General features: G+C 41.4%; 2 protein-coding genes across 2 annotated transcripts in view; one reads left to right on the top strand and one right to left on the bottom strand.

Moving 5' to 3' along the window:
- Positions 1 to 971: 971 nt before the first annotated feature.
- ST6GAL2 (ST6 beta-galactoside alpha-2,6-sialyltransferase 2) lies at positions 972 to 27,856 on the top strand. The gene is made up of 5 exons (XM_065419031.1): positions 972 to 1,920; positions 5,725 to 5,822; positions 8,256 to 8,357; positions 9,519 to 9,693; positions 27,588 to 27,856. Exons 1-5 carry the CDS (start codon positions 972 to 974, stop codon positions 27,854 to 27,856), a joined length of 1,593 nt encoding a protein of 530 aa, XP_065275103.1.
- Positions 25,271 to 27,856, bottom strand: part of LOC135891477 (vertebrate ancient opsin-like) — a 132,774-nt gene continuing 130,188 nt past the window's right edge. Inside the window, exon 4 of the mRNA XM_065419039.1 lies at positions 25,271 to 25,513. Within this exon, the coding sequence (XP_065275111.1) occupies positions 25,271 to 25,513 (243 nt within the window). The remainder of the gene's footprint in view (positions 25,514 to 27,856) is intronic.

Here is a 27,856-nt window from a genome sequence, read left to right as displayed (position 1 = left end):
ACACTACACTGTGCTCGATATTATTCTTTGACAAATAAAATTTGTCCTTCAAAATACAAATGGGCCGCCAGCATATTGCTACATGCAGCATATTTCAGTTTGTGTGGGAGTAGTGGGCCTAATTCTTCTCTCACTTGCGCTGGCTTTCCTCCAGTGTAACGCCATTGACTTCACATGAGTTATTTCTGATTTATACCCGTGTGAGAGAAGAATTGGGCTCAAAGTCTGCAGTAAGACCCATCCATATTTGAAATTCATGCTGAGGTTACACAGTTATCCACAGCACAGCCTGAGGCTAATATGTTGCTGAATAGTTTGTAGAACAACTTGCAGCCGGTGTGTACATCCACTTGCATAATTTAACCATATAAAAATGGAGGTATCCCATGTAAATGAATAAGGCCCCCATTCCAGCCTGCCTATGAGCCTCCCCTCACTAGCCCCTTGCACAGCAAGGCTCTGTACCATGCAGAGGCTCTGTGCACTGCCTAGATAATTCCTTGACCTTTATACTGAAGAATCATAGTGGTTCGACTGCAGAAGGCCTTCCATGGCCATAGAGGAGGGAGCTGGACTTTCTCCATAATGCACATCAATTTTCTTTTTAATCAAGTAGGTGTATTGGGTACAGCAGAAGCCGACAGGTAAATTATCTCCTTCAGGGCAGGTTCCAATGTTGCTCTATAAACTGGCCACCAGAGACTGCTTCTGTAGCCAGCAGCTGTCACCATGCGGATGGAACCAAAATGTGTTACCTATATGGTGTCCCTGAGCGCCTATGTTTGTTTCTTCCCCTGAGACTCTCACGCTGCTGTGTATGCACTGAGCCTACTCCTCCCAGAACTTTTAAATATACTTCTACGTTTTCTTTGTTTTCAGAACAGCTCTTGATTAATATTTGATATTCTTTTCAGGTTTCATTCCCCTTCACCAATACTTCAAGGCACAGAGGAGTTGGTACAGGCATTGCCATGAAACCTAACTTGAAGCAATGGAAACAACTAATGCTGTTTGGGCTATTTGCATGGGGTCTCCTTTTCTTGGTGATCTTCATCTATTTTACAGATAGCAACACTGCTGAACCAGTTCCAAGTTCCTTCTCTTACATTGAGACGAAGAGGCTCCTGCCCATTCAGGGCAAGCAGAGAGTTATTATGGGAGCAATACATGATCCATCATCCTCTGAAACCATAGATAGGAACGAGGTGCTTCTTAACGAAGATCTCTTAGATTCATTTAAATCGGGGACCGGAAGCATTAAAAAGTGGATTGATCTAGAGGATGGCTTTGAAAATGAAGAAGAGTTTTTTCCTTCCCAGGTAGGGAGAAAATCAAAATATGCTTTCTATCAAGGGGATGACAACTATTTATTTGCTGCTGGCCAGCCTCAGCAACACAGCAACATTCAAGAGCTAGTGAAATTCATCTCTCCCAATGAGGATGATCAGAAGGAAAATGTTTTACAGGAAAAATGGACCCATGAGAAAAGGACAAAGAAAAGAAAGCCAACACGCAGGAGAAGCCAGCTGTTTGATGAGTCTGATGATTGGGATGGGTTATATTCCACAATGTCAAAATCCTTCCTTTATAGGCTTTGGAAAGGGGATATCTCCTCCAAGATGCTGAACCCTCGCCTGCAGAAAGCTATGAAAGACTATCTGAACACCAACAAGCATGGGGTGCGGTTCAAAGGGAAACGACGAAACTCCAGACTGACAGGAGACCAGCTCATCTGTGAGCTCAAGGACAGGGTGCATGTGAAAACAATAGATGGCAAGGAGGACCCCTTTTCAGCTCTTGGATGGGAAAAGCACGTTCCTCAAATTCCACTGGGCAAACTGTATCCACATGGCTTCGGAAGCTGTGCCGTAGTTATGTCTGCTGGTGCAATACTGAACTCTTCTCTAGGGGATGAAATAGGTGGGTGAAAATGCATCTCACTCATAAGTGTGTGTGTGTTCATCTATCAAAGGGTCCATCCTTTTTCAGGGATAAGCCTGATGATCCTTATTCTTCTCTCTCCCCAGCTTTACATCCGTATAACTCCATAGACTTCAGTGGAGTACTCCTGTATGACACCAGTATAACTGAGAGAAATTCAGGCCCATGGTAGTCATTCATTTTAAGAGGGTGACGTCCTTTTATTTATTTTATTATGGTTTGGGGCACAAAGAATGAATTGAGTTTAATAGAACCGTGATAGTTTTACATATTGGTGTGATGCATGTTTACTTCCTTAACAGGTTAGTTTTATTCTCAGGCTTTCATTTTTAAAATCTTCATTGTATTTCTGTCTATACATTAGTACAGTGTAAGGAAAAGCTTTTGTTTTGTTTGTTGTCTTAGGATTTCTTTACTGATGTGACACAATCATAGTATGTTAAAAGGATCAAGAGAAGGAAGAAATATATGCATCAAATTCCCTCCATTTGCTTCTGGAGCACCAAGAATTCTCTCTCCCAACTTTCCGTAGAAATCTTTGGATGTACACTAGTAATTCCTCCCATCATCCAGGATTTCTCATCTTCATACCTGCTTCTTCTTACTGCTCTGTCTCTTTGCCACGGGTTTCCCTTAAATCTCTGTGATCTATTAGAACCGCTGTCATTATCAAACTACTCTAATGGGCTTCCAGCACAGCACAAGTGCCCTGCCAGCCTGCAGCTAAAATCAAAACTGAGTAACCCCCAATTTCATGAGAAGTCCCACTGATTTAGAAACCTCTGAGGTGAAATAGCTCAACAATTCCTTCCTCCTACTGTGTGCTGTCACTCAAATGAAGCAAAATCCTTTAGTGTCAGAGTCTCAAACCAGCACAGGTATTTTCGGTGTGGTGTTGGGTGGTCACCCTGGCATTGTGGTGCCTTCAGTGCCCATTTGACTCCATGGCACTAAGCTTTCCCTCATAACAATTCTGGTCACAGCAGCCTCATGCCACTCACTCTGTATTCTTGTGGAGCCTTTAGTTTAATTGGGAATGTTCACCTGATGTGTCTCTCCTGAATGGATGAGTCCCAGTAAAAGTTACAGGTTTGAAATGCCACCATTAATAAGGCTTTCGTCAAATATTTCAAACCCCTCCATCGGAAAAGCCTGTGGGAAAGGAACGGGGAAACGAAAATTAAGGTTTCTCTCAGAAGCCCCCTCCAGAACTTTCTGTCAGGCAGTCAGGGCTTAGCGGAGTGCTTGGTCACAGAACCTGTACATCTTTGGGGATCTGATGAATGTTAGAGCCACCCATGCAAGGCCCCTGTTCTGCTGCACCGGCTCTAATGCCCACTCCAGCTACTTGGAAATGCTCCATTGGAGTCAGGGTGTGGGATATAGCATGCTGCACACATAGCGTGTGGTGGAACAGTGATGCTGACCCTGCCATCAGCTTTTCTGCCCCCAAGCTTCTCCTTCCCCAGGCACAGATTTTCAATCCTGAAGAGAGACCAACTAGAAAGGAAGAGATCTTCTGATGGAAGAACATGGGGTGCAGCTCCAGGTTGCACACGCCTTCTCGTAGTTTGTGATACGCGCATATCAGGGTTGTAACTAGATAACTTTCCAGAAGCAAAAAATTGATAAAAGAGGATCACAGGGACTTTTTATTAGTAGCCCTTTAGCTCCCTCTTCTGTGTTCCTATTAGAAATGCTGTCACAGACTTTAATTTGCTCTTTGCTTTTTGGACTCTCGTCATAGCTGTTTTTGAAAGAAAATAGATGTTGCAACTGTAAACACTTTAATTGTAGATCATGTTATTTAATGGCAAGCACAACTGTTTTGGCAGCATCACATTCTGTTGTGAAGTCATGTGGAGGTTTTATTTTCCCCTTAACATGTGAACAGTAATCGGTCATTTTATAGCTTTATCCTGGATACCTCAAAATACTTCACAAGGTTTAAAATCACTCCTCTTAAAAGCAGCTAATACAAGTGTTAAACTGCACCCCAGTTTACTTTTCTTTTAAAAGAAAAGGTTTTTACACGTGATATAAAAGCCAGCACTAATACATGTGAGAAGTTTTAAGACGCTGTGCTAAATTGTGTTAACAAACACACAGTGAACTGTATAACTCCCCTTGGTCACAAGATTGTGGTCAAAACGTTCAAACCTGGACACCTAAAGTTAGGGTCCTAAAATCCCATATTTAGGCATCTAAATGTAAGGGGCTTAATTTTCAGAGGTGCTGAGCCTGCAGCTCCCATTGATGCTTCTGGGGAAAAAAATCAGGCCACTCATGTTTGGGAGGAAGGGGCCAAAATCTTTAGAGCCAGAATATGTGAGGCCATTGCACGGTGCACAGAGATGTACAAGACACCTCCCCTCCCTGCTTGGTACTAGAAGGAGCTGGGGTGCTCAGCACCTTGCAGATTCGGGCCCGTACGGCTCAGTCCCGAATCTCACATTCCCACAAGTAGTTCCGTTGACCTCAGAGTTGGGATGTGTTGATCTTCAGGTCGCACTGCACTGCAGTAGCTCTCAACTATTTTTCCTGGCCGAGGGCCTGGGTGAAGAGGGGAGAGTTAATTTGGGTGGGACCAGCGTAGTATGCAAAGTGAATGCTGGGCTCCATGTGGAATGATTTTGTAGCTGTGCCCAGAGCTATGGATGGGTGCATTTTAAATATAGTTACATTAATAACTGTTATAGTAACTCATTGTACTCATCAGTTAAACCATCACATGAGATGAGGTGGGTAGCATACTTTGGCCTAGATGATCCCCTTTCTCTCCATAGGCAGAAGGGAGAAAACTTGTGTAGATCCCAGGGCCAGGTGTGAAAGCAGGAGAGTACTGTCTGTAGTGGGGGTGCCATTCTCACTGACCCCCTTTCTCATCATTCCTCTGCACCCCCTTCCAACCTCTTCTGAAATCTACATAAGCAGTAGGGAATGCTCACAAAGACAATACTGATGGAAGCTTCAATCCAGCAAAGTGCTTAAGCTGAAGTCAATAGGATTTAAGCATGTGTTTAAAGATGAGCATATGGTTGACCACTTTGCTGAATTGGGGCCAAAGTCAGTTGTCTGTTATACAGAGCTCCTCTTCCTAATTGCACAACTCCAGTTTGTGGGAAAGCCCTAGCCGTGCAGCTCTATTGGAGCCCAGCTGCCGGGAAGCCAGAGAGGGCCCTAAAGTTGCTGTGGAGGAATAGGGCCTGTGTGCTGACAGCTCTGCCCACCCACAGATTCCACAAGAGCTGCACTGATTTTGGGGATGAGGTTGGATTTGCAGGTTTGGGGGACAGAATTCTGCTTTATAAAATATAAGCCTATTATAGACCTCTGTATCTAAGCAGTGATGATCATTACATAGGTGCATACTGACCTAGTTTAATGCATCTTTGCATGAAGTATTTGTTTTAATATACTGCAGTAGAAATAATATGCAAAATTGTGTGGACTAATAAACTTTCCATTCTAATTTTATCCAATTAGGGTAAATCTGTATACATTGCAAGAGACAAGGTGGGTGAGGTATGATATGGCTGCAACTACACTGCATATGCATTGCAAGTTGAATTAGTATTGGATTGTTCTGCATTTTTCCAGTGGATTTGAACAATTGTAGTAACATATGGCAGATAAAGAGGATTTGGGCTTTGCCTCATGGTAGAATATTTATCCTCTGAATACAGTACCAGGATTAGGAAAATTTACAAATCCATTTTCCTTGAAATTAGATTGTTTTATCTTACTAAGAAATATATAAATGTAGCCCTTTTGTGTCCTTAGATTCTCATGATGCAGTTCTGAGATTTAATTCTGCTCCTACACGTGGCTATGAAAAAGATGTTGGAAATAAAACGACCATGCGCATCATTAACTCCCAGGTCAGAATCTTTTGTGAACTCATGTGTTTATTATTTCTATACAATATAACATTGCTTAATTAACATCTTAGAAATCAAACATTTTAAGGACAAAGATGGTTGGATAATCTGGTGAGCAACTAGTGATTCACACCAATGACATAACCATGATGTAGAACTGATGAAACATTCAGGGTCAGTTCTCCCCTTCAGGGTTTTCTTGCATAGTAGCAGGAAACTTGAGGAGTCTGGAATCACAGAGTTCCCCTGAGACAAAGATATCAAGGATGGGTTTGCAAAGTTTTGGATGAAGCCTGCAGATCTCAAGGTATCTGCTTAAGGCCAGAGTCATCACTGCAGAGGATTTGTGCCTCCATACTGCTTCTGGGTCCCCGTGATCCGGTAGGAGCATGGCTACTGGTACTCCCCTATCTTCCATTACAACCCCCCACCCCACCTTTTCCTGGGAGCTAGCTGTCTTGGAGCATGACCTAGGTAGGCCAAGTCACTCCACCTCTTTGTAAGTCCAGTTGGAAATGTATACAAGATACAGAAACCTCAGTGAAAACTAGATGATGTGTCTGAGCTGAACTTCCTCAACTAACTAGAAAAAAGTTTTCTTCCACAGATGTTAACGTTTGTTGAGCTGTAGTGACATCTTGTGGTTGAAATATTTTTTTCAATTTTCAAAAACTGCTAAAACTGATTTCCTAAGCTCTGGCCTTGGACAAACCACTTCATTTTCTCCTTTCAGTTTCCCCATCTGGGGATTGTGAGGATTTAATTAGTTAATGCCCTTACAGTGTTTTGAACGTAAAACATGCTATATAAATTCTAATTGTTATTATTGCATTTTCAAAATTGTGTCATAGCAGACCTTGCATGACTCAATTTAGTAGCATTATTGTTAAATTGTTCCTTTTCTTAACTATTTGTTTTTGGCAGTGCCCCCAATGTGATATGTGCTGAGCAAACTTAAAAGAAGATATGATCTCTGCCTTAACAAGCTTATACTCTGAAGACAAGAGGTCACATTATTTAAAAAAAACACTACCCACAGAAATGGGAGCTTAGGGATACTGTGGTGGTTTGGACTGCTTCTTCTGGTGTTGTAGAAAGCTGATGAAAAGTCACCTAAGCTCAAAGTTTGTGGTAGGGAAAATACTGCTATGGCAACAAAATTATTTTTCTCAAGGAAATATGGCTCATTGAAATCTAAAGGGAAATGACAATTAGTTTTGAATTCATTTCTCTGGAATGCAGATTAATCAAACAGCTAGAGCCAAATTAATGCTGTTTTTAATCACTGTTGAAGTCATTCTTCCCAATCCTCCCTGGGTTTGGATGACCCAGGGATCAGCAAGATCTGGTTAGGAGCCAAAGGAATAGCAGCTCAGGGAAAGGATGGGCCAGGAGGAATGAAAGGAAAGCCACAGTGGGCTAGAAGGATTAGGGAGAAGATATATTGGAGAGAAACAGAAGGGCAATTGACAGCAGTGGTTCTGAGTTGTATTTCTGCTATTGCAAAAATGGAATTATTTTGCTCCTATCGAAGCAGATGGGTCTTTTACTCTGAAGGGTTGAATTTTCCATTTTGGAACTACTTTCATTGAGGGATCTCTTTTATTTAAGCTAAAAACAACAGAACACCAAAGTAGGATCCTGGAGTCACAGCCCTCCTGTGAAAGTTGCTGGCTCCCCAAGAAAAGGTTCCAATGTGCAGTTTGGGCTAGTAATACTTTAATTTTAAATTTCCAAAATACATAGCTGTGTCCACACACAACTGGTGGGCTTCTGGGTGGACCCGTAACATGTTCCTTACTGGTGATCTACTGTGGACACAGTTGTAATTCAGTGAACTGAATCTTCACACAAGCATGAGTGCTGCTTATGGTTAAACTCTTAACATGTAAAATTGATAAAAGTTCACTGAAGGTTCAAGTAGCACAATTGGCTGAGGGAAGCTTTTATTTCAGAGAGGAACTCCTGACTATTTTCTGGACACACACCAGCTGTACAGATGCTATGTGTGTCCACAGGGCCACCAGATAACTAGGAGCATCTGAAGCTGTGGAGGGGGATGAGAAGCCCTTGGGGAAGTTGATTATTCTTTTTGTACTTCCATTGGGCTCAGGTCTTTTTACGTGTTTAAAAAACCCCTTGCATTTAGCCTTAGCAAGAAAAGGTTGATGATAACCCCTCTTTTTCCCACTCCCCCACCATTTTTGTTGGCTTGTTGAGCATCCAACAAAAGCATGGATGTGTATCTGTGTTGACACTGATGTGCCATGTTTCAAAAAGCTTGATGTTCATAGAGTTCCTGGACTTTACTCTGGTACACATTTGCATTTACTAGTGCTATTCTTTTGATGTTCTTTATAGAGAGAGGATTCACGTTGCTCAGGTTTCATTGAAAACATTTGTGTGTGTTTGTGTGTGTGTGTTTGTTTGCAGATTCTCACCAATCCAAACCATCACTTCATTGACAGCTCATTATATAAAGATGTTATTTTAGTGGCCTGGGATCCTGCTCCTTACTCTGCAAATCTGAATGTGGTAAGTCCTCAGTTTGCTCATTTCCTACCAACCAGCTGAAAACAGTGGACAGAGTTACCTGCAATGAATAGTTTGATTCTACAGCCCATAGCTACCAGTCAGTTCAATGATCTCAAGATTTTAATGTGGTAGTTGTAAGTACAGCTCACCATTTCCATATGGAGATGTATATTCACTGGGCAAAGTCTTTTGAATGGCCCTCACTTCTACCTGAGCAGACTACTTATTTTAAGAGATACTGAGGGCAGATGGATTGGTAGGGAGTTGGGGTGAGGTCTTACTGTTTTGTGTATTTAAAAATGAGAGTTAGATAATAAATATGGGAGAAATTGCTGTGTGGGGCAGGTAGGGAAAGTGCTGGATTTTTGTGGAGGGGCATGAGCGAAGGTAGATAATCACATCCATATTTTCCATTTTCCCCTATGTCCCACCACAAAAATCCTACACTTAAATAAAAATACATAATACTCTTCCCTAGTCTCTTCCAAATCCACTGACCCTCAAGCACACCACCATATATATTTATTCACAAGTCCCCAGGCTTCCAAATTAATTTGCTGGTGCCCTCCTCCCCCAAGCCCCTTTGTTTCCAGTCACCATCACCCCCCCTCAAAAAAATCCATCTTGCAGTCACTTGGAGGGGCTCTGTGGAAAAGGAGGCTATTCGCAGTGGGAGCCCAGGGAAGCAATAGAGCTGAGCACTCTGCAGCTGGAGATAAGTGTGCCTGTTTCATCAGGTGACCCCCCTTTAGTGCAGCTGACAGAGTGCTTTCTGCCTCTTCCAGGAGCTGCTGCAGCTGGTGGTGTTTTGGAATGAAATTCACCCCAGTGCCAATGTCCTGCACTAAGCCTATTTAACCCCTAATTAATTATAACATGGGTCTGTGAATGGTGCATAGGCCTTGTGTTGGTTCTGTGCACTGGAGTGAATTGCATATTGGGAGCACACGCATGTAGGAGGGAACAGAACAGCCCAAGTTCGGGACTGGCTCACTAAGAAAATGTCCAGCAACCCGGGCCGGCTTGCTGCCTATGCTTTCGTACTTCAGTGCCAACACAGAGCTGCTGGTGTTGTATTTTATATACTGTTTAGTGTGTATTGAGCAGCACCCTAGGACTGATCCATTTCTCACTTTTGGTTGTTTTCCCTCCACCCCCCAGTGGTATAAGAAGCCAGACTATAACCTGTTCACACCTTACGTGCAGCATCGCAGGAGGAATCCAAACCAGCCATTTTACATTCTCCATCCCAAGTTTATATGGCAGCTCTGGGACATCATTCAGGAGAACACTAAAGAGAAGATACAGCCCAACCCACCTTCATCAGGTTTCATTGGTAGGTGTATCTAGCAATGCCCTAAAAGACATGTTATCTAAATAATGGTTAAATAGATACACTCCTCATAATCAGGCCTGTTTTCATACATTATTTATTGTGCTAGTGTAGTGACAATGACCATTTAAAATACACAGCATGGGAAACGTAGTACAAAATAACAGAGTGACTTACCGTGAATGTTATGGATTCTTGACCCTTAAATCAGTAGTTTACGAAATGCTCAAGTGCATGGACTTTTGCAGTGAGATATACGGGGAGTTTGTATGAAACAAAACTATTACTTTTACTTACCGCTAAAATCCACCACAAGTTATAGATACAATGAAATTGCTGTTGTGCTATTACTGTCCGTTGTAAAGTTTTAAAATCTTTAACCAACCAGTCAAGCCGCATGCTGCTTCCACAACCGACAGGGGAGGAGGAGGCTTCCCGCCCAGGCAGGGCTGCATAGTACTATTCCAGCCTCAGAGCAGCTAGTACATGTCACCCTCCCTTTACAGTAGTAGGGTATTCCAACTCAGTTTCTTGGCCCTTCCATAATATTTCCCTGAAGAAGGGATGACTTGGCCCGGAGGTCACATTTCCTGTTGTGTGACTGTCGATGAACAGCTGCTGAACCTGGGAATGGTGAAGAGGAAGAGTCCAATTGTCAATCCAGAATCTGTCTTTAGGAATGCTGAAAAAACTTCCTCTCTGAAAAGACCTTTGCACTGTAAGAAAGACAACACTGAGACATTTTCCATGACAGGCTAAACTGTTGTGGAAAACTTCAGCCAAAACTGTTAGGCTATTTCTGAGAACAAGGCTAGCAGAAAATACTTTTTTTTTTTTTTTTTTTTTACATTAAAAAAGTTCCATCTTGTAAAGTCCTCCTCCCTCCCCCCCCCCACAACCTCCCTCCACAAAAAAACAAAAGCCCCAAAAAACCCAAATCAGAAATGCACTCGGAAACAAATCAGCCTTAAAAAAAACCCACACCACCATCTTTACCTCAAAAAGGGAGATGCGCCAGACTCCATGAAATTAAATAGGGACATTGCTTTTGCTGTTGCTATTACACGGAGGGCATTCTGGACAGCAGTATAAAATGCTAAGATAGATAATTGGACAAACCGACTGTGAGCCTTAATTGCCTTATTTGGCATCTAGCTACTATTGCGTTAGGTGCATTTGAAGGCTCGTCAGAATTGATATTTCATATTTAAGAGCATATTGAATATATATCTATACAGCGCACATGTAATGTAGTTTAAACTGAAAGAGAGCATACTACAGCAACTGTATTGTCAGAGGTAGACGTAAATTATAGGATAATGCATAAATAATGTAATTCAATTTGGCAGAAATTTGATGGGACATGTTAGTGTTCAGATTGGATATCTATCAGCAATTCAAGTGGCAAATATCTGTTTGGAACTGAAGCTGACAGACACAAATGAGAAGGACTGTATGATAGCCATGTAATCTAAATTGCATGGTACTGCTTGTTTGTTTGCTAATCTAAAAAATTAGCATATTTAGGGATGAATATCCCTAGCAAATATAATTCAGGTTGAATAGAGGGACTAGATAAATGAAAGTTGTCATAAAATATAACAGTAACTTATTTTAAAGATGATATCTAGGAAATGATTTATTGAATGCCCATACTATCTTAGCACAATCTCATTATTAGCATGAAAACATCAAATTAAGAAAGATCCTGTTGTTTATAGTAGCCTAAAATGCACGTATGAATTTCCACAGGTAGAGGGACCTATTTCCTTTTAATCTAAGTCTGCACTTATAACTTGAACCAAAATAAGCATGCATAAAATCAGTTTATTAGAATGACTTTTTTCTAAATCAAGATTTGCAGCCCTACAATTAAAACAGATGCATAGCCCTTGTCACTTATATATTCTCCTAAAGGGACAGATTTTGTCATCCATACTCACATTGTGTAGTATGTTACTCATCGTAGTCCTATTGAAGTCCTTGGGATTACTTCTGGAGCAAAGTACTGCTTAACATGGTTATAAGAATCTGTACCCAACTAAACAAAGGAATGGGGGAATGTCACTCTCCTGTTTAACACATATGTTCTGGATATTCTCCCATTGCGGGTGATTCACCAAGTTTCCAGCTACTTATTGTATACTGAGAAAGGGGCGTACAACTGAAAATAGTTTGGGAATGCGGAGAGAGAGATTCCAGCTGACCACGCTGTGCAGAAGGATAGATCCACCCACATATTGTTAAGGTTGCTAAGTGGCCCTTTTGCCAGCTGAGCTCTCCGCGCTTGAAAACCTTCCTAGCACAATAGTCAGGATAGCAAATCTTTAGAGACGTTACTAGTGAGATGACAACTTGCTCTGTATTGTCCATATTTCATACGTTGCAAAGAGTGCATACTCTGAGCCCAGACCTGAGTAAAAGTACATCCATGGTATGGAGCCCTCAGGAGCTCTGCAGCCTTCCTGGTACCACCGCCTAGTATTAAGGTTGCCCACCACTTCCCATAATAAAGCTCTGTTTTCAGATGTTGATAACTTTGCTAAATTTAAACAATCTGGGCTGAAATTTTCCATGACAGGCTAAATTGTTTTAGAACACTTCAGCCAAAACTGTTCAGCTATTTCTGACAACAAGGCTAGGAGAAAATACTTTCCTTTTTTTACATTAAACCAAAATTCTGGTGACCTTTCCTTTGGAAATGCTCTAGCACTCCCACGTTGTGGAGCGGGGATTTGAAATTTGGCAGAGGAGTGGCCTTTGTGTGAGGGCTTTACTGTCCTCATGAAAATCTGCCCAAACTTGGCCAGGTTATAAACCTTTGAAAAAAATCACAGTTTGCACATGCTCAGCAGAGACTTTCTAGAACTCAACAGTTAATATCACCAAAGATTCTGTCCTCACTGAGCGAGTTCTAGCCTCTCACAGCTCCCAGTGCTGACCAGACTGTGCATGCCACATCCCAGGGGTACTGGGCTGAAGTCAGATTTTAACTGTAAATGGCTACTTTTAGCTTCTCTGGGCAGGGTGCGGCTGGGCACTGGAATGGAGAGCAAGAAGCTTGCATCTCTTGGGCTCTCAGTGACAACCCCCGCTGACACCCAGGAAGTGTAGAGCAGTGGTTCTCAAAGCCAGTCCACCGCTTGTTCAGGGAAAGCCCCTGGCGGGCCGGGCCGGTTTGTTTACCTGCCACGTCCGCAGGTTCGGCCGATCGCGGCTCCCACTGGCCGCGGTTCGCTGCTCCAGGCCAATGGGGGCTGCGGGAAGCGGCGTGGGCCGAGGGATGTGCTGGCCGCCACTTCCAGCAGCTCCCATTGGCCTGGAGCAGCGAACCGCGGCCAGTGGGAGCCGCGATCGGCCGAACCTGCAGACGCGGCAGGTAAACAAACCGGCCCGGCCCGCCAGGGGCTTTCCCTGAACAAGGGGCGGTTTTGAGAACCACTGGTGTAGAGGAGGAAGCCATCTGATTCAAATGCAGATGGGACAAAAACCAGACCTAGAGCATTGTGGGGGAGGACTTGGCGAGTAGGGAAAAGGAGCCTGGGGGTAGAGACTGGGACTGGCTGGGCAAGGACAGGGCCGCCCAGAGGATTCAGGGGGCCTGGGGCAAAGCAATTTCGGGGGCCCCTTCCATAAAAAAAAAGTTGCAGTACTATATAATACTATATTCTCGTGGGGGCCCCTGTGAGGACCGGGGCCTGGGGCAAATTGCCCCATTTGCCCCCCCCTCCCTCCCCCGGGCAACCCTGGGTAAGAAGGCTAGGTCTGGGAGCCAGGGAAGGACACAAGGAGTGTTGGAGAAACTGAAATTGAATTTGGAGCTAAGGGGTCGACTAGGGCAGTGGGCGACGAAGTGGCTGGGAGGAGAGGAGACAGATTTTAAACAGATCCTGGGTGTAGGGAGAGAACTGGGATGGTTATACAAAAACTGGGTCAAGGAGCTCAGTGAGTTGAAGGCATTGAGATTGGATGAGAAGCCTGGGGGACAGGGAATGTGGGGGCAGGAGGAAGGTAGCTGGAGGCTGAGAGAGAGCTTGGGGAGTGGCGGAGGGAAGAGGGATTTGCTGGGGCAGGAGAGGGGTGAAACTGGGACTGGGATCAGAAGCTAGAATAGCTGAGACTGGAATTGGCTAAGTGAGGAGAATGGGTTTGGGAAGAGGAGTCAGTGTTGGGATAAATGCAGGACTAGGACAGGCACAGTTTGGAGGGGATGAGTCAGAAGGAGAATGGACAGAGTCAGAGCCTGCTAGTGAACACTCCCCTCCAGAGGCTGTAATGGAACCCAAGATTCCTGTATTGTCAGCAAATATCTGTGAAACTCACTGGCAAGTAGCCCATCCTGCTCTAGTGCTGGTCCACATAGATGACAATAACCTACTATTGCTATCATTTACTCTGTGAACTCAAATGGCAGAGGTCTGTGTGATGGATCTAAAGGTTCCAACTCTGCTGATGAGCATGTGGGTGTGGATATGATGCTACATGGTGAAATTTCTGATTTTTTTTCCATTGGTTTTTTTTAAATAAAAATTAGGAAATTACACACCCCTTTGCCTCATTGAGATAGAGGGTACTCACTAAATGAGCAGCTATCCAATATTTTGTTTTATCCTTTTTATTCTGTGTACCCCCGGGCCTTATTTATTGCACATTGTTCAGACCCTGCTGTGAAGACAGAACTAATAATTTTCATGTAGGCTTTCCTGTGGCACTCATTGCTACAGTATCTGAGTGCTCTTCTGCAAATATTAATGAATTTATTTTCACTATAATCCTATGAGATGAGGGAGTTTATCCTCATTTTACAGAGGGCAAACCGAGGCATGGAGAGATTAAGGTAAGAAATATCAACTAATTTTGGGTGTCCAATTTGAGAGAGCTAGGACCTGATTTTTCAGAGTACTTAGCAGTTCATAGCAGCTTATATATTCAAAGCATAGCTCCCACTGACTTTGGTTGCAGCTGGGAGTGCTCAGCACTTCTGCAGGTCAGACCAAGGGTTTAAAGTCAGGCACTCGTAAAATGAGGAATATACACTTAGTGACCATGTGTGAAAAGTTTGGGGTAAGTATTTTGCCCAGCATCATATAAGAGCTCTGTGGCAGAGGCGGGGATAGAATGCAGTTCTTCTAGCAGAGTTCAACTGCCTTAACCATGAGACCATCCTTTATCTTCTGCACTCCCTTGCCTTATGAACGCTGTGACGTATCTTTATTGTATTGAATTTGTCTCACTGTGGGCCAAAGATTGTATGTATGATTGTGTTCTACTCCCATGCAGGAGGTTATCACATCTCTTCTAGGTACTTAAACAGTGAAGGATGATGATGAATCACTCAGGTTGTAAATGCCTCCAGAGGCACCACTCCCTGGGGAAGTTTGCATATACACTTCTACCTCGATATAACACTGTCTTCTGGAGCCAAAAAATCTTACCACGTTATAGGTGAAACCGCGTTATATCGAACTTGCTTTGATCCACCGGAGTGTGCAGCCCTGCCCCTCCCCCCCCCCCCCCCCCCGGAGCACTGCTTTACCGCGTTATATCCAAATTTGTATTATATCGGGTCGCGTTATATCGGGGTAGAGGTGTACTGGTTCAGGCTGGCTTTCTGGAGACTAGGAAAACAAATAAAAGGCTTTTGGCTTACACTGAATTTAAACGGACTCAGGCCTTTTTTCAGATTCAGCAAACAGACAAGACCTTCTGTTCAAGGGGGCCCCCAACCCTTGAGGAAGGACTGGAAAGACTTTACCTTGCTAGGGCCCCCGCGTAAGACTGACGGGTGACCTCTGGTGAGATGTTATGATGTGTATAGGAACTTTTATTGTTTTTCTGTGTTTTCTCTGCAAAGCTTTTTACCTTAAGAATAAATGTGCTTGCTTACAAAGAGCTGTGTGGTACCTTGTAACTGCTGCCAATACGCTGTTCATAGCCCTCAGAGAGAAAGTAAATCACAGGTGCTGACCTCTACGCAGACTGGCTTGCTGTGGATATTACAGTGGATGGCAGGGGCTTGTGCAGCCTTTAAACTCCCAGTCAGAAGAGAGTGGGACAAGGGTCCCTACCCAGTGACAAATGAAGGCAGGCAACCTGAGACCTGACTGAGCACTCCAGGAGTGGACCATGGAGAGGGAGGGGGAAGCTATAGGTGCAGTTATCATGGAACTGTGATACACACCTTTCACCTTCTGCAACAAATGAGGCCCAGGGGCCCTACAGACAACAGTTTACTTCACTACACAACCCGGATTCATCCCCAGATCAGCTCTGTCTTATACACTGAATGAGGCAGGCGTTCTGTGGGGAAAATAGTTTGTGACCATGTAATTAAAGACTGTTCTCTAATGTATATGCACAAGGGAGTGTAGGGGGAGAAGTTGGGGGTGGCGGGGGGGAGATTGCACAGGCAACCTTAATTCTGGCATTTCCTAACTTTGGAGTGGTTGACTTTGCATCCTTAGTTCAGTGTCCCACCCCAATGTGAGTGGATGCGTGTGGAATTATTTATATTTTGGCAGTTTCCAGAGCCCCCAACTGAAATCGGAGCCTGATTGAGCTTGGTGCTGTTCAAACATATAGGAAGGCACAATTCCTGCCCTGCACAGCTGACAAACTAAGTGTAAGCTGGAGGGGATGCATACATATCTACAATTTTAATATTCATGTTTTGTACCTTATATTAAAATAGAAAGAAAAAATATTTATAAAAGTATACATGTAACTGTCTTCCAACCTCTCTTTGATTAGCTAGTGAGTTGTATGTTAGCATTAAGCACTGGTTCTCAAGGAGAGATTGGAAGAAGGAAAGGAAAGTGGCATTATGGGCCAGTTCAGGGAAGGCAACCATTTGTGGGAGGTGGCCAGGAAGAAAGCATAAAGATGGCTTTGAGGAAGAGCCCAGATCCACAAAGGTATTTAGGTGTTAATGTCCTATTTTGCGAGCCACATAATTCCTGCTTGCCTGCTGCTGAACCCTTTAGGCACCTAAACTCACTTGGTACCTAAGTGTTTGCAGTAAAAGTTCCCTTGATACCTGTATTTCTAACTCTGAGCATATGCTGCCTCCCTCCAGGTGTCGGGGCATCTATCTCCCCCATAACCCTCAGAGCAATCCATGAACTGAGGGGAGGGCAGCGGCACTTCTGCAAGGCCTGATCCAGTAGATTTACACAGAACTGGGGAGGAGGATGAGCTCTAGTATAATTTTTAGCCCAGAGGTTAGAACACTCACCTGGGATGTGCGACCAACAGTTCAAGTCCCCCTTCTGCCTGAGGAGGAGAAAGGATTTGAAGAGAGATCAGCACCTCTCAGGTGACCATTAGGCTGTAGAGTCATTCTCTTTCTCTGGCCTAATTAATATTTAATTATTCATTTATTTAATTAAAAGTGCAGCAACTTCCAAAGGAGACACTGAGGGAGCCCTTTGTCAATTTATTCCATAGCTCAGGTGTTCGGGCGCTTCCCTGAGAGATGGCAGTTCCAATCTCTTCTCATGCCCGGGGGGGAATCGAATCTGGGTCTCCCACATCCTGTGTGAATGCTCTAACCATTGAGATTAAGGTTATAAGGGAGCTCCTCCTTCTCCTGCCCAAAACAGAGGCGGGGAGAGGCAGAAGGAAGGAGATCTAGTAGGTCCCTGAGCACACCTACTGGATTGGACCCCGCATGCGAGTTAGGCAGAGGAGCACCTGTCTCCCCCCAGTTCCTGGATCGCTAGCTGAGATAGGTGCCTACACCTTGGCAGCTATCTCTGAGAGCGGCAGGGCTTAGCACACACACCCCCATCTACCATTGGGTGGCTTAAGAAGCTGCCAACCTCGGGTGCTGGGTTTGTGGATCACATTCATCGTGCCTATCTCTCCCCATTCATTGTACAGGGACCCTAGGTGCCTAACCCAGGCTTTGTGAATCACAATGTTGTTCCTGGGAGGGTTTCCCCCCCCCCCTCTAGAAACCTAAAAGTTAGGTGTTGAGGTGCTGAACATCACAACACCTAGGTCCTTTTGTGGATCTGGGCCAAAATAACTATACATCCTGATGTAGGAAACTCCCACATGATTCCCTGTGCCTGAAACAGCTCCACTCCTGCAGCCTTGAGAGTAGGTATGATTCCCCATTGCGCTGACTGCTCCAAGATTAGTCACCCAATGTTCAGAAAGTTTATGCTGCCTTTTGGGGCTTACCAACAAACCCTATGCATTTATGCAATGGCACATGCTTCATCCATCAATGTTCGGTAACACATCATTATGGATTGTCATCATCAGACTCGATGATAATGCATTTCATGCAGTGCACACATTTAAAAGAAATCCATACAAAGATTGCCATGTCTGTAATCATGATAATATAACAAAACATGATTTCAGCACCACTCCAGTAGTGTCTTTTAATTTTCAGCCATGCAATGAGACATATTACTGGGATGAAAGTTGCATTCATTGGATACTGTACATTATAAGGACCACAAAAGATGAAGCTATTCTGAGTGAAAAGTAAAACAGTAAAGAGAGAGCGCGCGCGAGAGAGAACATAGAGCGTGAGATCTATAACAACATGCAAGCAGGCAGAGGTACCAGTTTTGGCTTGAGACAGCACAACACCATGACAAAGGTGCATCACTAGAGAGAAAAAAACAGCAGGAACGAAAAAGAGTGAGAGAGGGAAGAAGAGGAATGAGTAAATGGAAAGATAATAAAAGAGGAATAAGCAAATGGAAGTACAGACAAAGTAAGAACACACACCACCTTGTTTAGAAAAATGGTTTGTTTCATTTACAGCACACAATTGTATCCTCGCCAGTAGCAAAAACGGCACTGAACAGATGAGGGGTGGGGAGCTTCATTATGGTGTTTGTGAGGGAGGCAGACGATCTTTTGAATGAATACCACTGCTTTTTTAACTAATTGAAGCACTGATATATATATATATATATATATATATATATATATATATATATATATAATATAGTGTTAAGCCACTTTACAAGAGGCATTTGCTTTTCTGTGGTCTCACCCTGGTGTGCTAAAGATTGTTGTTGGGACAGCTTCCAGTTTAGAACATGGAAAGGATGTGCCTTTGGCTGGCAGTGTATCATTGTATGGAGGCAACCATTCTCTTCAGCAGCTGCCGAGGGTAAGGGATTCTTGTGTCAACTTGTGTACTCCAGTCACCATGTGCCTGAGGGATCTGCACCAGCAGCCTTGGCCATTGGATCTGTGACATTTAATTGGCTAATGCTGTAATGGCCTCTTCCCTTTAATACAGTGGCTCGCTGTCGCTCATCTTCTGTGCACACACTGTGTTTTGTTGCTGTGAATAGGAATTCTGCCTTTCACAGTTAATTTCTGGCAAGATGGCATTGGGAGTTGGATCACTCTGGCTACATCTGGAGTACGTAGAAGGGGAGTATACCTCTCTTGCTTCTAGACCCTTTCATGACCCTTCATGCATGTATAGTCACACCTACATGTGACATGGTACATGGGAATTATACCAAATCCACAGAATGGGTTCTTATGGCTGTGACTACAAAGCCATACACAGTTGCATATCTGCCTGATTTGCATTGTGGTGGTAGTAGTAAAATAAGTCAGTGCTTATAGTAACCTATGTGCTAAAGAACACCTGCTTCACCTATTAAACAGTATCACTGCTACTAGTTAGTAGGACTTTACCCTGAGTAGGTGTAAGAAGGGAAATGAGGTAAGATAGAGCAAAATTCAAAGAGAGCTGGGTTTTAAGAAAATATAAACAGTAACTAAATACATATTTTATTATTGAAAAAGAAATTCTTGTTTCAGGATTTACAGTTCACCGTAACAGTTCAAAACAACAGGTAGGCATTAAGGATTCTTGATAACACTATATTCAACTTCCTTTGCATGCATAACTCAAGATGACAACACAAGCAAGCAAAACATAACACTGGTACATTATCAATTGTTTTCATTCAGGACACGGATATAAAACCATTTCAAATGGCATGTTGACAAGAAGAATGCTGCTGATCTCTACCTAGGCTTAAAAAGAATGTTTGCATAACTTGAAAACAAACAGTGACAACGTTAAACATATTAGTTGTTTTAAAACCATTTGCCTGTGTTATTGTTACCTTGACTAGTAATCTGGTAACTAGTTGCTAAAACACAAAATTGGACTCGTGTAATAGTGACCCTTTTCAGATATATTATCATGCAGGTAGAAAACGCTCAAATATTTAAGAAGCTTCAGCTTCCTGGTATACACAGAGAAGAAAGTAAACTCATTTCAAATAGCATTCCAGGCATTATCTGTCACTTTTCATCTTTTCATTCTGTGTGGTGGGTTTTTTTAATACTCCAGCATGTCATTTGACCTTGAATAAAACACTTAACAGCACATGGTAATATTGGTTAGCATTTTCATATCTATGAATTTACAGAATACATTATAGTTATTGATAAATGGTGCAACTTTTTGTGTTTACAGTAACATATTGATTTCTAATCAAACTACACGATGCAAAAATCTACATCAAACACAGGTATATTACTGCTTATGTCTAGGCACAAATGCCATTTGATGACATTTAAATTCTTTAATTAATGTTGATTTTCTGTAAATTCAAGTAGTGTTCTCTTGTGGTTAATATTTGTCATCTTTGATTGACCAAACAGTCATGAAATAACCTTCTCTTGAAAATGAACATAGCACTTTTCTTTATTTAAAAATCTATTAAACCCACAGAACTGTGGGTAACATACTGCCTTCAATCCATGTGCATATCTGTGGCATCATATGGCCCCCTATTACAAACATGAACCAATACTCCTGCATCCAGCATTCCTGAACACCAACAAAAAGTAAATTTCATACATACATGTGTTTTGTAGTATTTCTAGGGATACACCTCAATGATAGCATAGCTACAGCATTTACTATTGCTTCTATTCTTGCTTTTTGTTTGTTAAATTTGATGGAGTCAGTAGCATCCACCTGAGAATCTGTCACTTTTAATTTAATTTGTCAAAGAATGACAAACACACAGTGTACATATGCAGACTAATGTGCAGAAAACTGTATTTTCATTATGCCCAATGTTCATAAAACCTTAATGTACTTTATTAAACAAAATAGTTTAATTCAAAATGGTTATGTTGTTAAACTTAGTTCTGTGGCTGCTACTGTGATGCGTGGGGGAAAAAGTGGCACATACTGAGTGTGTGATAATCAGATTACATGTATGTGGTTATCATATTACATATATGTGATTTTGTTCACTCTCTGAGAGTGCAGATCTCTAATGCTGACTTCTTAAAAAAGTGAACACCTATGGGCCTCATTTTTCCGAGTTACTGAACATCCACAGCTCTTAACAGAAGTTGTGAGTGCCCAGCACTTCTGAAAATCAAGTCCTATATCTGTATTTCTGCATTGTAAATAATTAAACAAACAGTTTTGCTAAATCAGAAGCTGATCTGAAGTCTTGGTTAATATTTGAATTAGATTCCTTACGTCAGATGCTTTTATATGTCATCTGTTATACTCAGGTATATTAAATTATATTTTATATATTTACAAACTAGGAAAAATGTTTTTAAAATTAATTTGCTAACCACAAAGCACAATTGTACTGTGCAAAAGATGCATGTTGGAAATTGAAAACCTCTTGAATTATTAAAATTACCAAAACCAAATTAACACATTTTCTCCTTTTGATTAGAATCTATGTGTTCATTTGTATAAACCATCCATGCAAATAACTTAACAATTTTCATTTAATTCTGTTTAAATATTTTCAGCAGCACAGATTGCAAAATCCCAAGAGTTTAGTTGTGCTATTTAGACTCAATTTAAGCCATATCTAAACAGTCTAAAGTTATAGTCTATTAAAAGGAAGGTAAACTAATATATCCTATTGAGCATTTTGAAATATTTAAATGTTTATTAGTGTCCAAAACTGTAATATTATAATAAAGAAACAGCTGGTAAGCAAGCTTGATAACCTGATAATTTCATTTGAATAATATATATTTTTAAAACTCTTTTCAAATTAATATTTTTTTAGTGCTAATCATATTTTCCCCACAGTAACTTATCTACAGAATACTAATAAGTCACACTCCTGAACTCTTATGCTCTAATAAATTTGTTAGTCTCTAAGGTGCCACAAGTACTCCTGTTATTTTTGCGGATACAGACTAACACGGCTGCTACTCTGAAACCTGTAGTCTATACAGCAACTTTTCTAGATTTTTCTGTATGTGAGGAAAAACTGTTTTTTAAATTTCCTGTTTTACAGCTGTTATAATCTAAATATGGTTTTTGGACCATAAAAAAAGAGGTAGGGCATTAGCAAAGACTAGGTTTGGCTTATAGGGAAATCTTTTCAGTTCCCTTTTTGCATGTATGGTAATACTGTAGCCTCACCAGTTATTCTTGCCACATTTAAGGTCAGGTAAAATTTTTCTTTGTAATCTCCACACTCTCTTTTTTTTCCTTATTAAAAATAGATGTTCTGTTTAAGCTCTGAGAGCTCAAAAATAGTTTATTATAGACATCAGAACTGGAAAAGGCCTATAAATCGTTTTTTCTGCCCACTTGTTGATTCTGGATGGATCCCCACAGTATATTCTTGAGCAATCTGTCTAGCCTAATTTTTAAATGAATCAACTGATAGAGCTTCCCCAATTTCCTTAGAACTAGTACGTAGAGGAGTAGGCCTCATTGTTAAGTTATTGCTCATCTGAAATACAGGGTTCATTTCTGGGTACCTCAATGCCAAGCTACTGACGAATTTCAAGGGGGCTTGAGAAGACCACTCAACATGCTCGGGGGATGAAGAAATTGAATTGTGAGGAAAAATTAAAATAAATGTAGCTTGGCACAGCAACAACTAAATAGCTGGGGCCAGATGACATAAACTTCCCATTTGAAGGTCATAAACACTAAGGAAAATGGAAATGAATAGAATGGTGCAAAAGGATATAAGAGAATTAAGGAAATTAAGAAAGGGAGGCTTGACTGTGAGCTTTACTAGGCTGTGGAATGCTCTCTCCAGATAAATGTTGGTAGCCCTATTGCTAGGAACTTTTAAAGAGCAGAAAGTACAGAGCATTAGAAAATGCACTGTAGGGAAAAAATATTGATATTGGCAGGGGGCGGGTCTAAATGTCCTAGTTCTTTGCATTTCTAATTTCTATTATTTGTTTTAGATTCCTACTATTTTCCTTCTATTTAATGCTTTTCTAAACTTAGTCCTAGGTTATCTATCAGACAGTAGGGTTTGTTCTTCAAATGGTGAACTGTTATAAATATAAAATTTAAAAAAATAAAGGGTCTAAAAGCTTTTAAATAAACCTAGGATGTCTAGTCATGCTCATGCAGAATGAAGAGGTTAACTTTTCTGTTTGTGCCCTTTTTTACAGCTGTGTGAGGAAAGAATGGAGTGTCATCTCTAATTTAGAATTTTATTTGTTTTATAGTTTTTATTGCTAGCTTTAAAAGATGTTTTACTGGATTATTAGGATTTCTTGGCAGGGTTTATGCTGTCAGTTTTGTTAATGGAATCAGAAGTTACAGATGGAAAAGAGCTATTCAGTCATATAGTTTATTTCCCTTGCCAGTATGTACTCTCCAGTGACTTAATCTTCTCCCTAAATAAGGTTGGTGAGATGCATTGAACCATAAAGTACTCTGTACCAGACAGTACCCAATTAAAAGAACATCACTGATTACTTTATTGTAGTTTTTATTGTTCTTTGTTTGCAACACGTTTTTAAAGACTCTGTTTAAATTTTAAAAACAACTAATATTTGTCCCTTCTGTTAAGCTTTGTCTTTACTTGCATGTATGTTCACCAGAATGAATCACAGTATTGTTCTCTTCTAGTCTTTAAATCAACTGCTATTGGAGCCAGAAGGACACTGGAAAAGTGGTGGAATTCTTTCTAAAATGTCTTAATAGTGGAATAAGCATTGAGGAAATGCTTTAAATATCAACTCATGCTTCCAAAAGGTATCTTGACCCACCCCGTATTTGAGTGCATGCAATTTTGCAAGCAGTCATTTACACAACTGATTTTTCGTGCCCTACCATTTGTGTGCACAAATGAGCTATTTATCACATGCAGAACAGACATGCGCTTGATGTATGCAAGAAATTGTGTTTGCATGTGTAAATTTGATTATTTGCTTGCACAAGTGATAGTGGTCATATATAGATCACATTTTGCAAATTTGGCCGATAAAGGGTAATGGCAATAGCTATGTGAGCAGTAAGTAGCATAAGTTTACATAAATAAATCAATGCAAACTTGATACACTGATTCCAGTTTGGGACAGAATTAAATTAGTAGATGTGAATTCAGTAAAATATTTCATCACTGCTCATGTAAATCTTACAAAATTCAGGCTCTGGTAGATGAGGGAAAAGGTATCTGGAACATAAACAGTAGGAAAAGCGGAAGAAGGGCAAAGTGTGCCTCCCACTCCTTCATCCAAGCCATGGGTGGGGGAGGAGGCGGCTTTTAACCATCAGCACTTCCCACACCTCCCTTATTCCTTGGCTGGTGCAGGGAGCACTTTCCCTCTTCCCTCCCCCCCGCCCCAAATCTACTTTAGGCCCTGCAGTAAATGTCTGGCTGCTGTTCCCCCAGGAACAGACAGACAGCATGCCCTACCAGACTAATAGTTGCAATAAGCATTGAAAGAAAGACATTGTCTGATACCTGGGTCATCAACCACTTAAAAAATTGGAACTGCACCTGGAAATAAATAGGTATGAGCCAGGCAGGGTGCAGAATACCAATAAATAGCCACATGCAAATGTGGGATTGTTGTAAATGCTAAGGATGGAGATTAATGTTATAGGCTAAAGGGGTTTAACTAGGAGTAGTTGAATGAAATTAAGAAAGGGAAAATAGGGTGACGATCAGGAAAATCTTGGAGTTTTTTAGGCTTCGTCCTAAGGGAAGGGGTGGAATCTTCATCACTCACTTTTATAAGTACACCTCTACCTCAATATAACGCTGTCCTCAGGAGCCAAAAAATCTTACCGCGTTATAGGTGAAACTGCGTTATATTGAACTTGCTTTGATCCACCGGAGTGCGCAGCCCCCCTTCAACCCCCCCCCTCCGGAGCACTGCTTTACTGCGTTATATCCAAATTCGTGTTATATCGGGTCGCGTTATATCACGGTAGCGGTGTATAGGAGACCAAAATACTAGTAGGGAAAAATCTACTGGCAAAGGGATAAACTAGATGACACACATGACCTTAATATAGATTGACTCTTAGAGACATTGCTCATCAGATTATAAAGATTTAAACCTTCACTGCTTTTCAGTTCTCTATTAAATAATTAACTTATATCTGGAAGGTCACCTGTATTGTTTTAAAACTGCCATATCAAACCATTTCTTCAGTGACTTTCAATCTTAGTTGCTATTAAGAAATAGTAACAGAAGCCTATTTTTGTTCTTGTCATATTTTTTTTCCTATTCCACAAATACCAATTTCCTTTAGGAATGTTAAAGTAAACTGGGTAGTGTGGCAATACAACAGCGTACACTGGTTAAGGTGTGTGCCTAGTCATCAGAGAGAATTCTCCTTTAACATCTGTGGTGTGTCTTCTGAAGCTGGCTCCAAGCTTGACTCTGGGCTCAGCAGACTGGGCACTCTTTCATCCATTTCAGGAAGTATTTGATTATTACATGTGACTCCACTGTCCACTTTCTGATTCAGCTGGATTACGGTTACCTTAGACTGACATATGGATTCTCCATCAGCAGCCGAAGGAGGGTAGCAGTGGAAAAGTAGAAGAAAGCATTTGTAAAACTGAAAAACAAAATCAAATCAGGGATTCTTTTTTAAACATAGCTGCTAGACAAATTTAAAATTCAGTGCATCTCTAGTTACAGGTTGGAGTCATGGATTCACTCTGAATGATTAGGCTCATAATTTTTGTCAATTTTTAATTCATCATTTCTCACTCCAGATTTCTCACTCACATTCTTTGTTGCTTGTAGTTGAAACAGTAAATTTCACATATGTTTGGGCCTCTTTCCTTTTGGATTAGTATTGTTACTCTTTAGGGTCATAAATTCCATCTAATGTAAAAGGAAAACTTCAGTATAATCAAAAACATGTTCTAATCACTACATCAAATGATAAAAGAAGAGTTAATTACAAATACATTGTTTTAAAATGACTTAGAAAAGAAAAGCCACCACCTGGATAATCTGAGGATGCAGGGCAGGATGAAAAGAATCAGCCTTTGCATTAATAAGCATTGGAAATCTGAGTTTTAACGCTTCAAACTACATTTTAAACAATTGTTTTGCTTAATTTTAGTAGTCAATTAACTTTTTTAAATGTTGATTGATTTTAAATCGTGGGATTTAGCTCTCAACCCCTTTGTGGTGCTCTAATTCCAAAACTTTCTAATGGGAAAGCCAATTATCTAACTTCTAATTTGCAACATCAAAAGTTGGACAGTATTATTTCTAATGTAGCCCTGCTATGAGAGACAACATTCCCATTCAGTGAACTGGGATAGTTCCATGCATGGACATGGGATAGAGACAACAATGCCTGGCACAGTGGAGGTGACCGTTTCCTAGCTTTAAACAGGAAGTGAATCTCTGTGCTGATACTGGTGGATGTCTTAGAAATCTTGGACACATTTGATGATACGGTGCTGGTGATACATACGAGACTGAGCCAGAGTAAATGGGTCTGCATTATGCTGGATCCACACATTCCTCAGACAAATCCCAGAGGGTCACAGTGGGCACCTGCTCGTCCTCATCTACAGTGTCCCTATCGCATAGAATCCCATCCTCCTAAGCATTTATATAGAATTCTTTGGAGAGATCTGCGAGGCCACAGACTCTAGTGCTACCAATACACGGATGACACTCTGCTATATCGCTTTGTCCACCTATCCAATTTCTGTCTCTCCAAAATTTCTCCAAAATGTCTCAATGCCTTGAAAGAAGCCAGCGGATGGATGAAGAGCAACTGGCTCAAACCCACTCTAAGAAAGACACCACTTATGAAACTGGAAGTAAGAAATGCTTTGAGGAACATGTTAGTACTCTAACCTCACCACTGAATAGTAGCATCAAGGCCAGAAGTTGTCAAAACGGTGGGAAGAATCTGGGTGAATGCTGGATAATGTAGCTTTCCCCATACCAATGACTTCCTAAAAGTAAACTGAAGTCAATGGGACTACTCACATCTTTAAAGTTAAGCATGTGCGTAAATGTTTACAGGATCAGGGCACAGATAAACATCTGAAACCAGGGAGAAGGGAAGGGAGAAGACTCTAAGTTTCTATGCCTTTACATAATTTTGTTCAGAGTTTAGATATGAAGATGATGGGTATCCAAGAAATATCTTGGGTGGTGGTGTTTATATATAATTTACACACCATCTAGTGTGCTAGGTGTGTCAGACAGATATAAAGATAAGATCTGTATTGCTAAAGAACTATAGAAATAGACAACGTACAAATATGGGAATGCATTAAAGGGGTAATGATGAAAAATGATGTGATCTGAATAGTAAGGTTTAGTATATGCCTGGGTTAGTTCCATGATTTTGTCATGGAATTTTTGGAGGGGCAATCTTTTCGGTGAATTGAGCAGGATGGAGATGGTAATCCAGGGTTTTAAAGGGCTTTTATGGGTTTCATAAGCCTGCTGTCCTATTATATCAACACTGGAAGAGATCATGGTCTTTATATAACAGTGTAAAGGGGCAACTGTTCTATTACATTTGAATATTTTTAAACTAAGTACAATAAAGCATTTTGAAGTGCAGTGGTGAAAGACAGCAGATCACAGGATTGCAGAAAAATTCTAAGGAGGTGAAATAGTTATATTTTTGTCTTTAAATTTCATTTCAGGGATCCTCATCATGATGTCCATGTGTAACGAAGTGCACGTGTATGAATACATCCCTTCAGTCCGACAAACCGACCTTTGTCACTACCATGAACTATACTATGATGCAGCTTGTACCTTAGGGGCTTACCATCCACTACTGTATGAGAAACTGCTGGTGCAGAGGATGAACAAAGGTTTGCAGGATGATCTGTATCGGAAGGGGAAAGTAATCTTGCCAGGGTTCAGGTCTGTAAAGTGCCCGGGACAGAATCACTTCCCACATTTATAA

The sequence above is a fragment of the Emys orbicularis genome, chromosome 1 (assembly GCF_028017835.1).
Source record: "Emys orbicularis isolate rEmyOrb1 chromosome 1, rEmyOrb1.hap1, whole genome shotgun sequence".
Classification (NCBI taxonomy): Eukaryota; Metazoa; Chordata; order Testudines; family Emydidae; genus Emys; species Emys orbicularis.
This window is presented reverse-complemented; position numbering and strand designations above follow the sequence as displayed.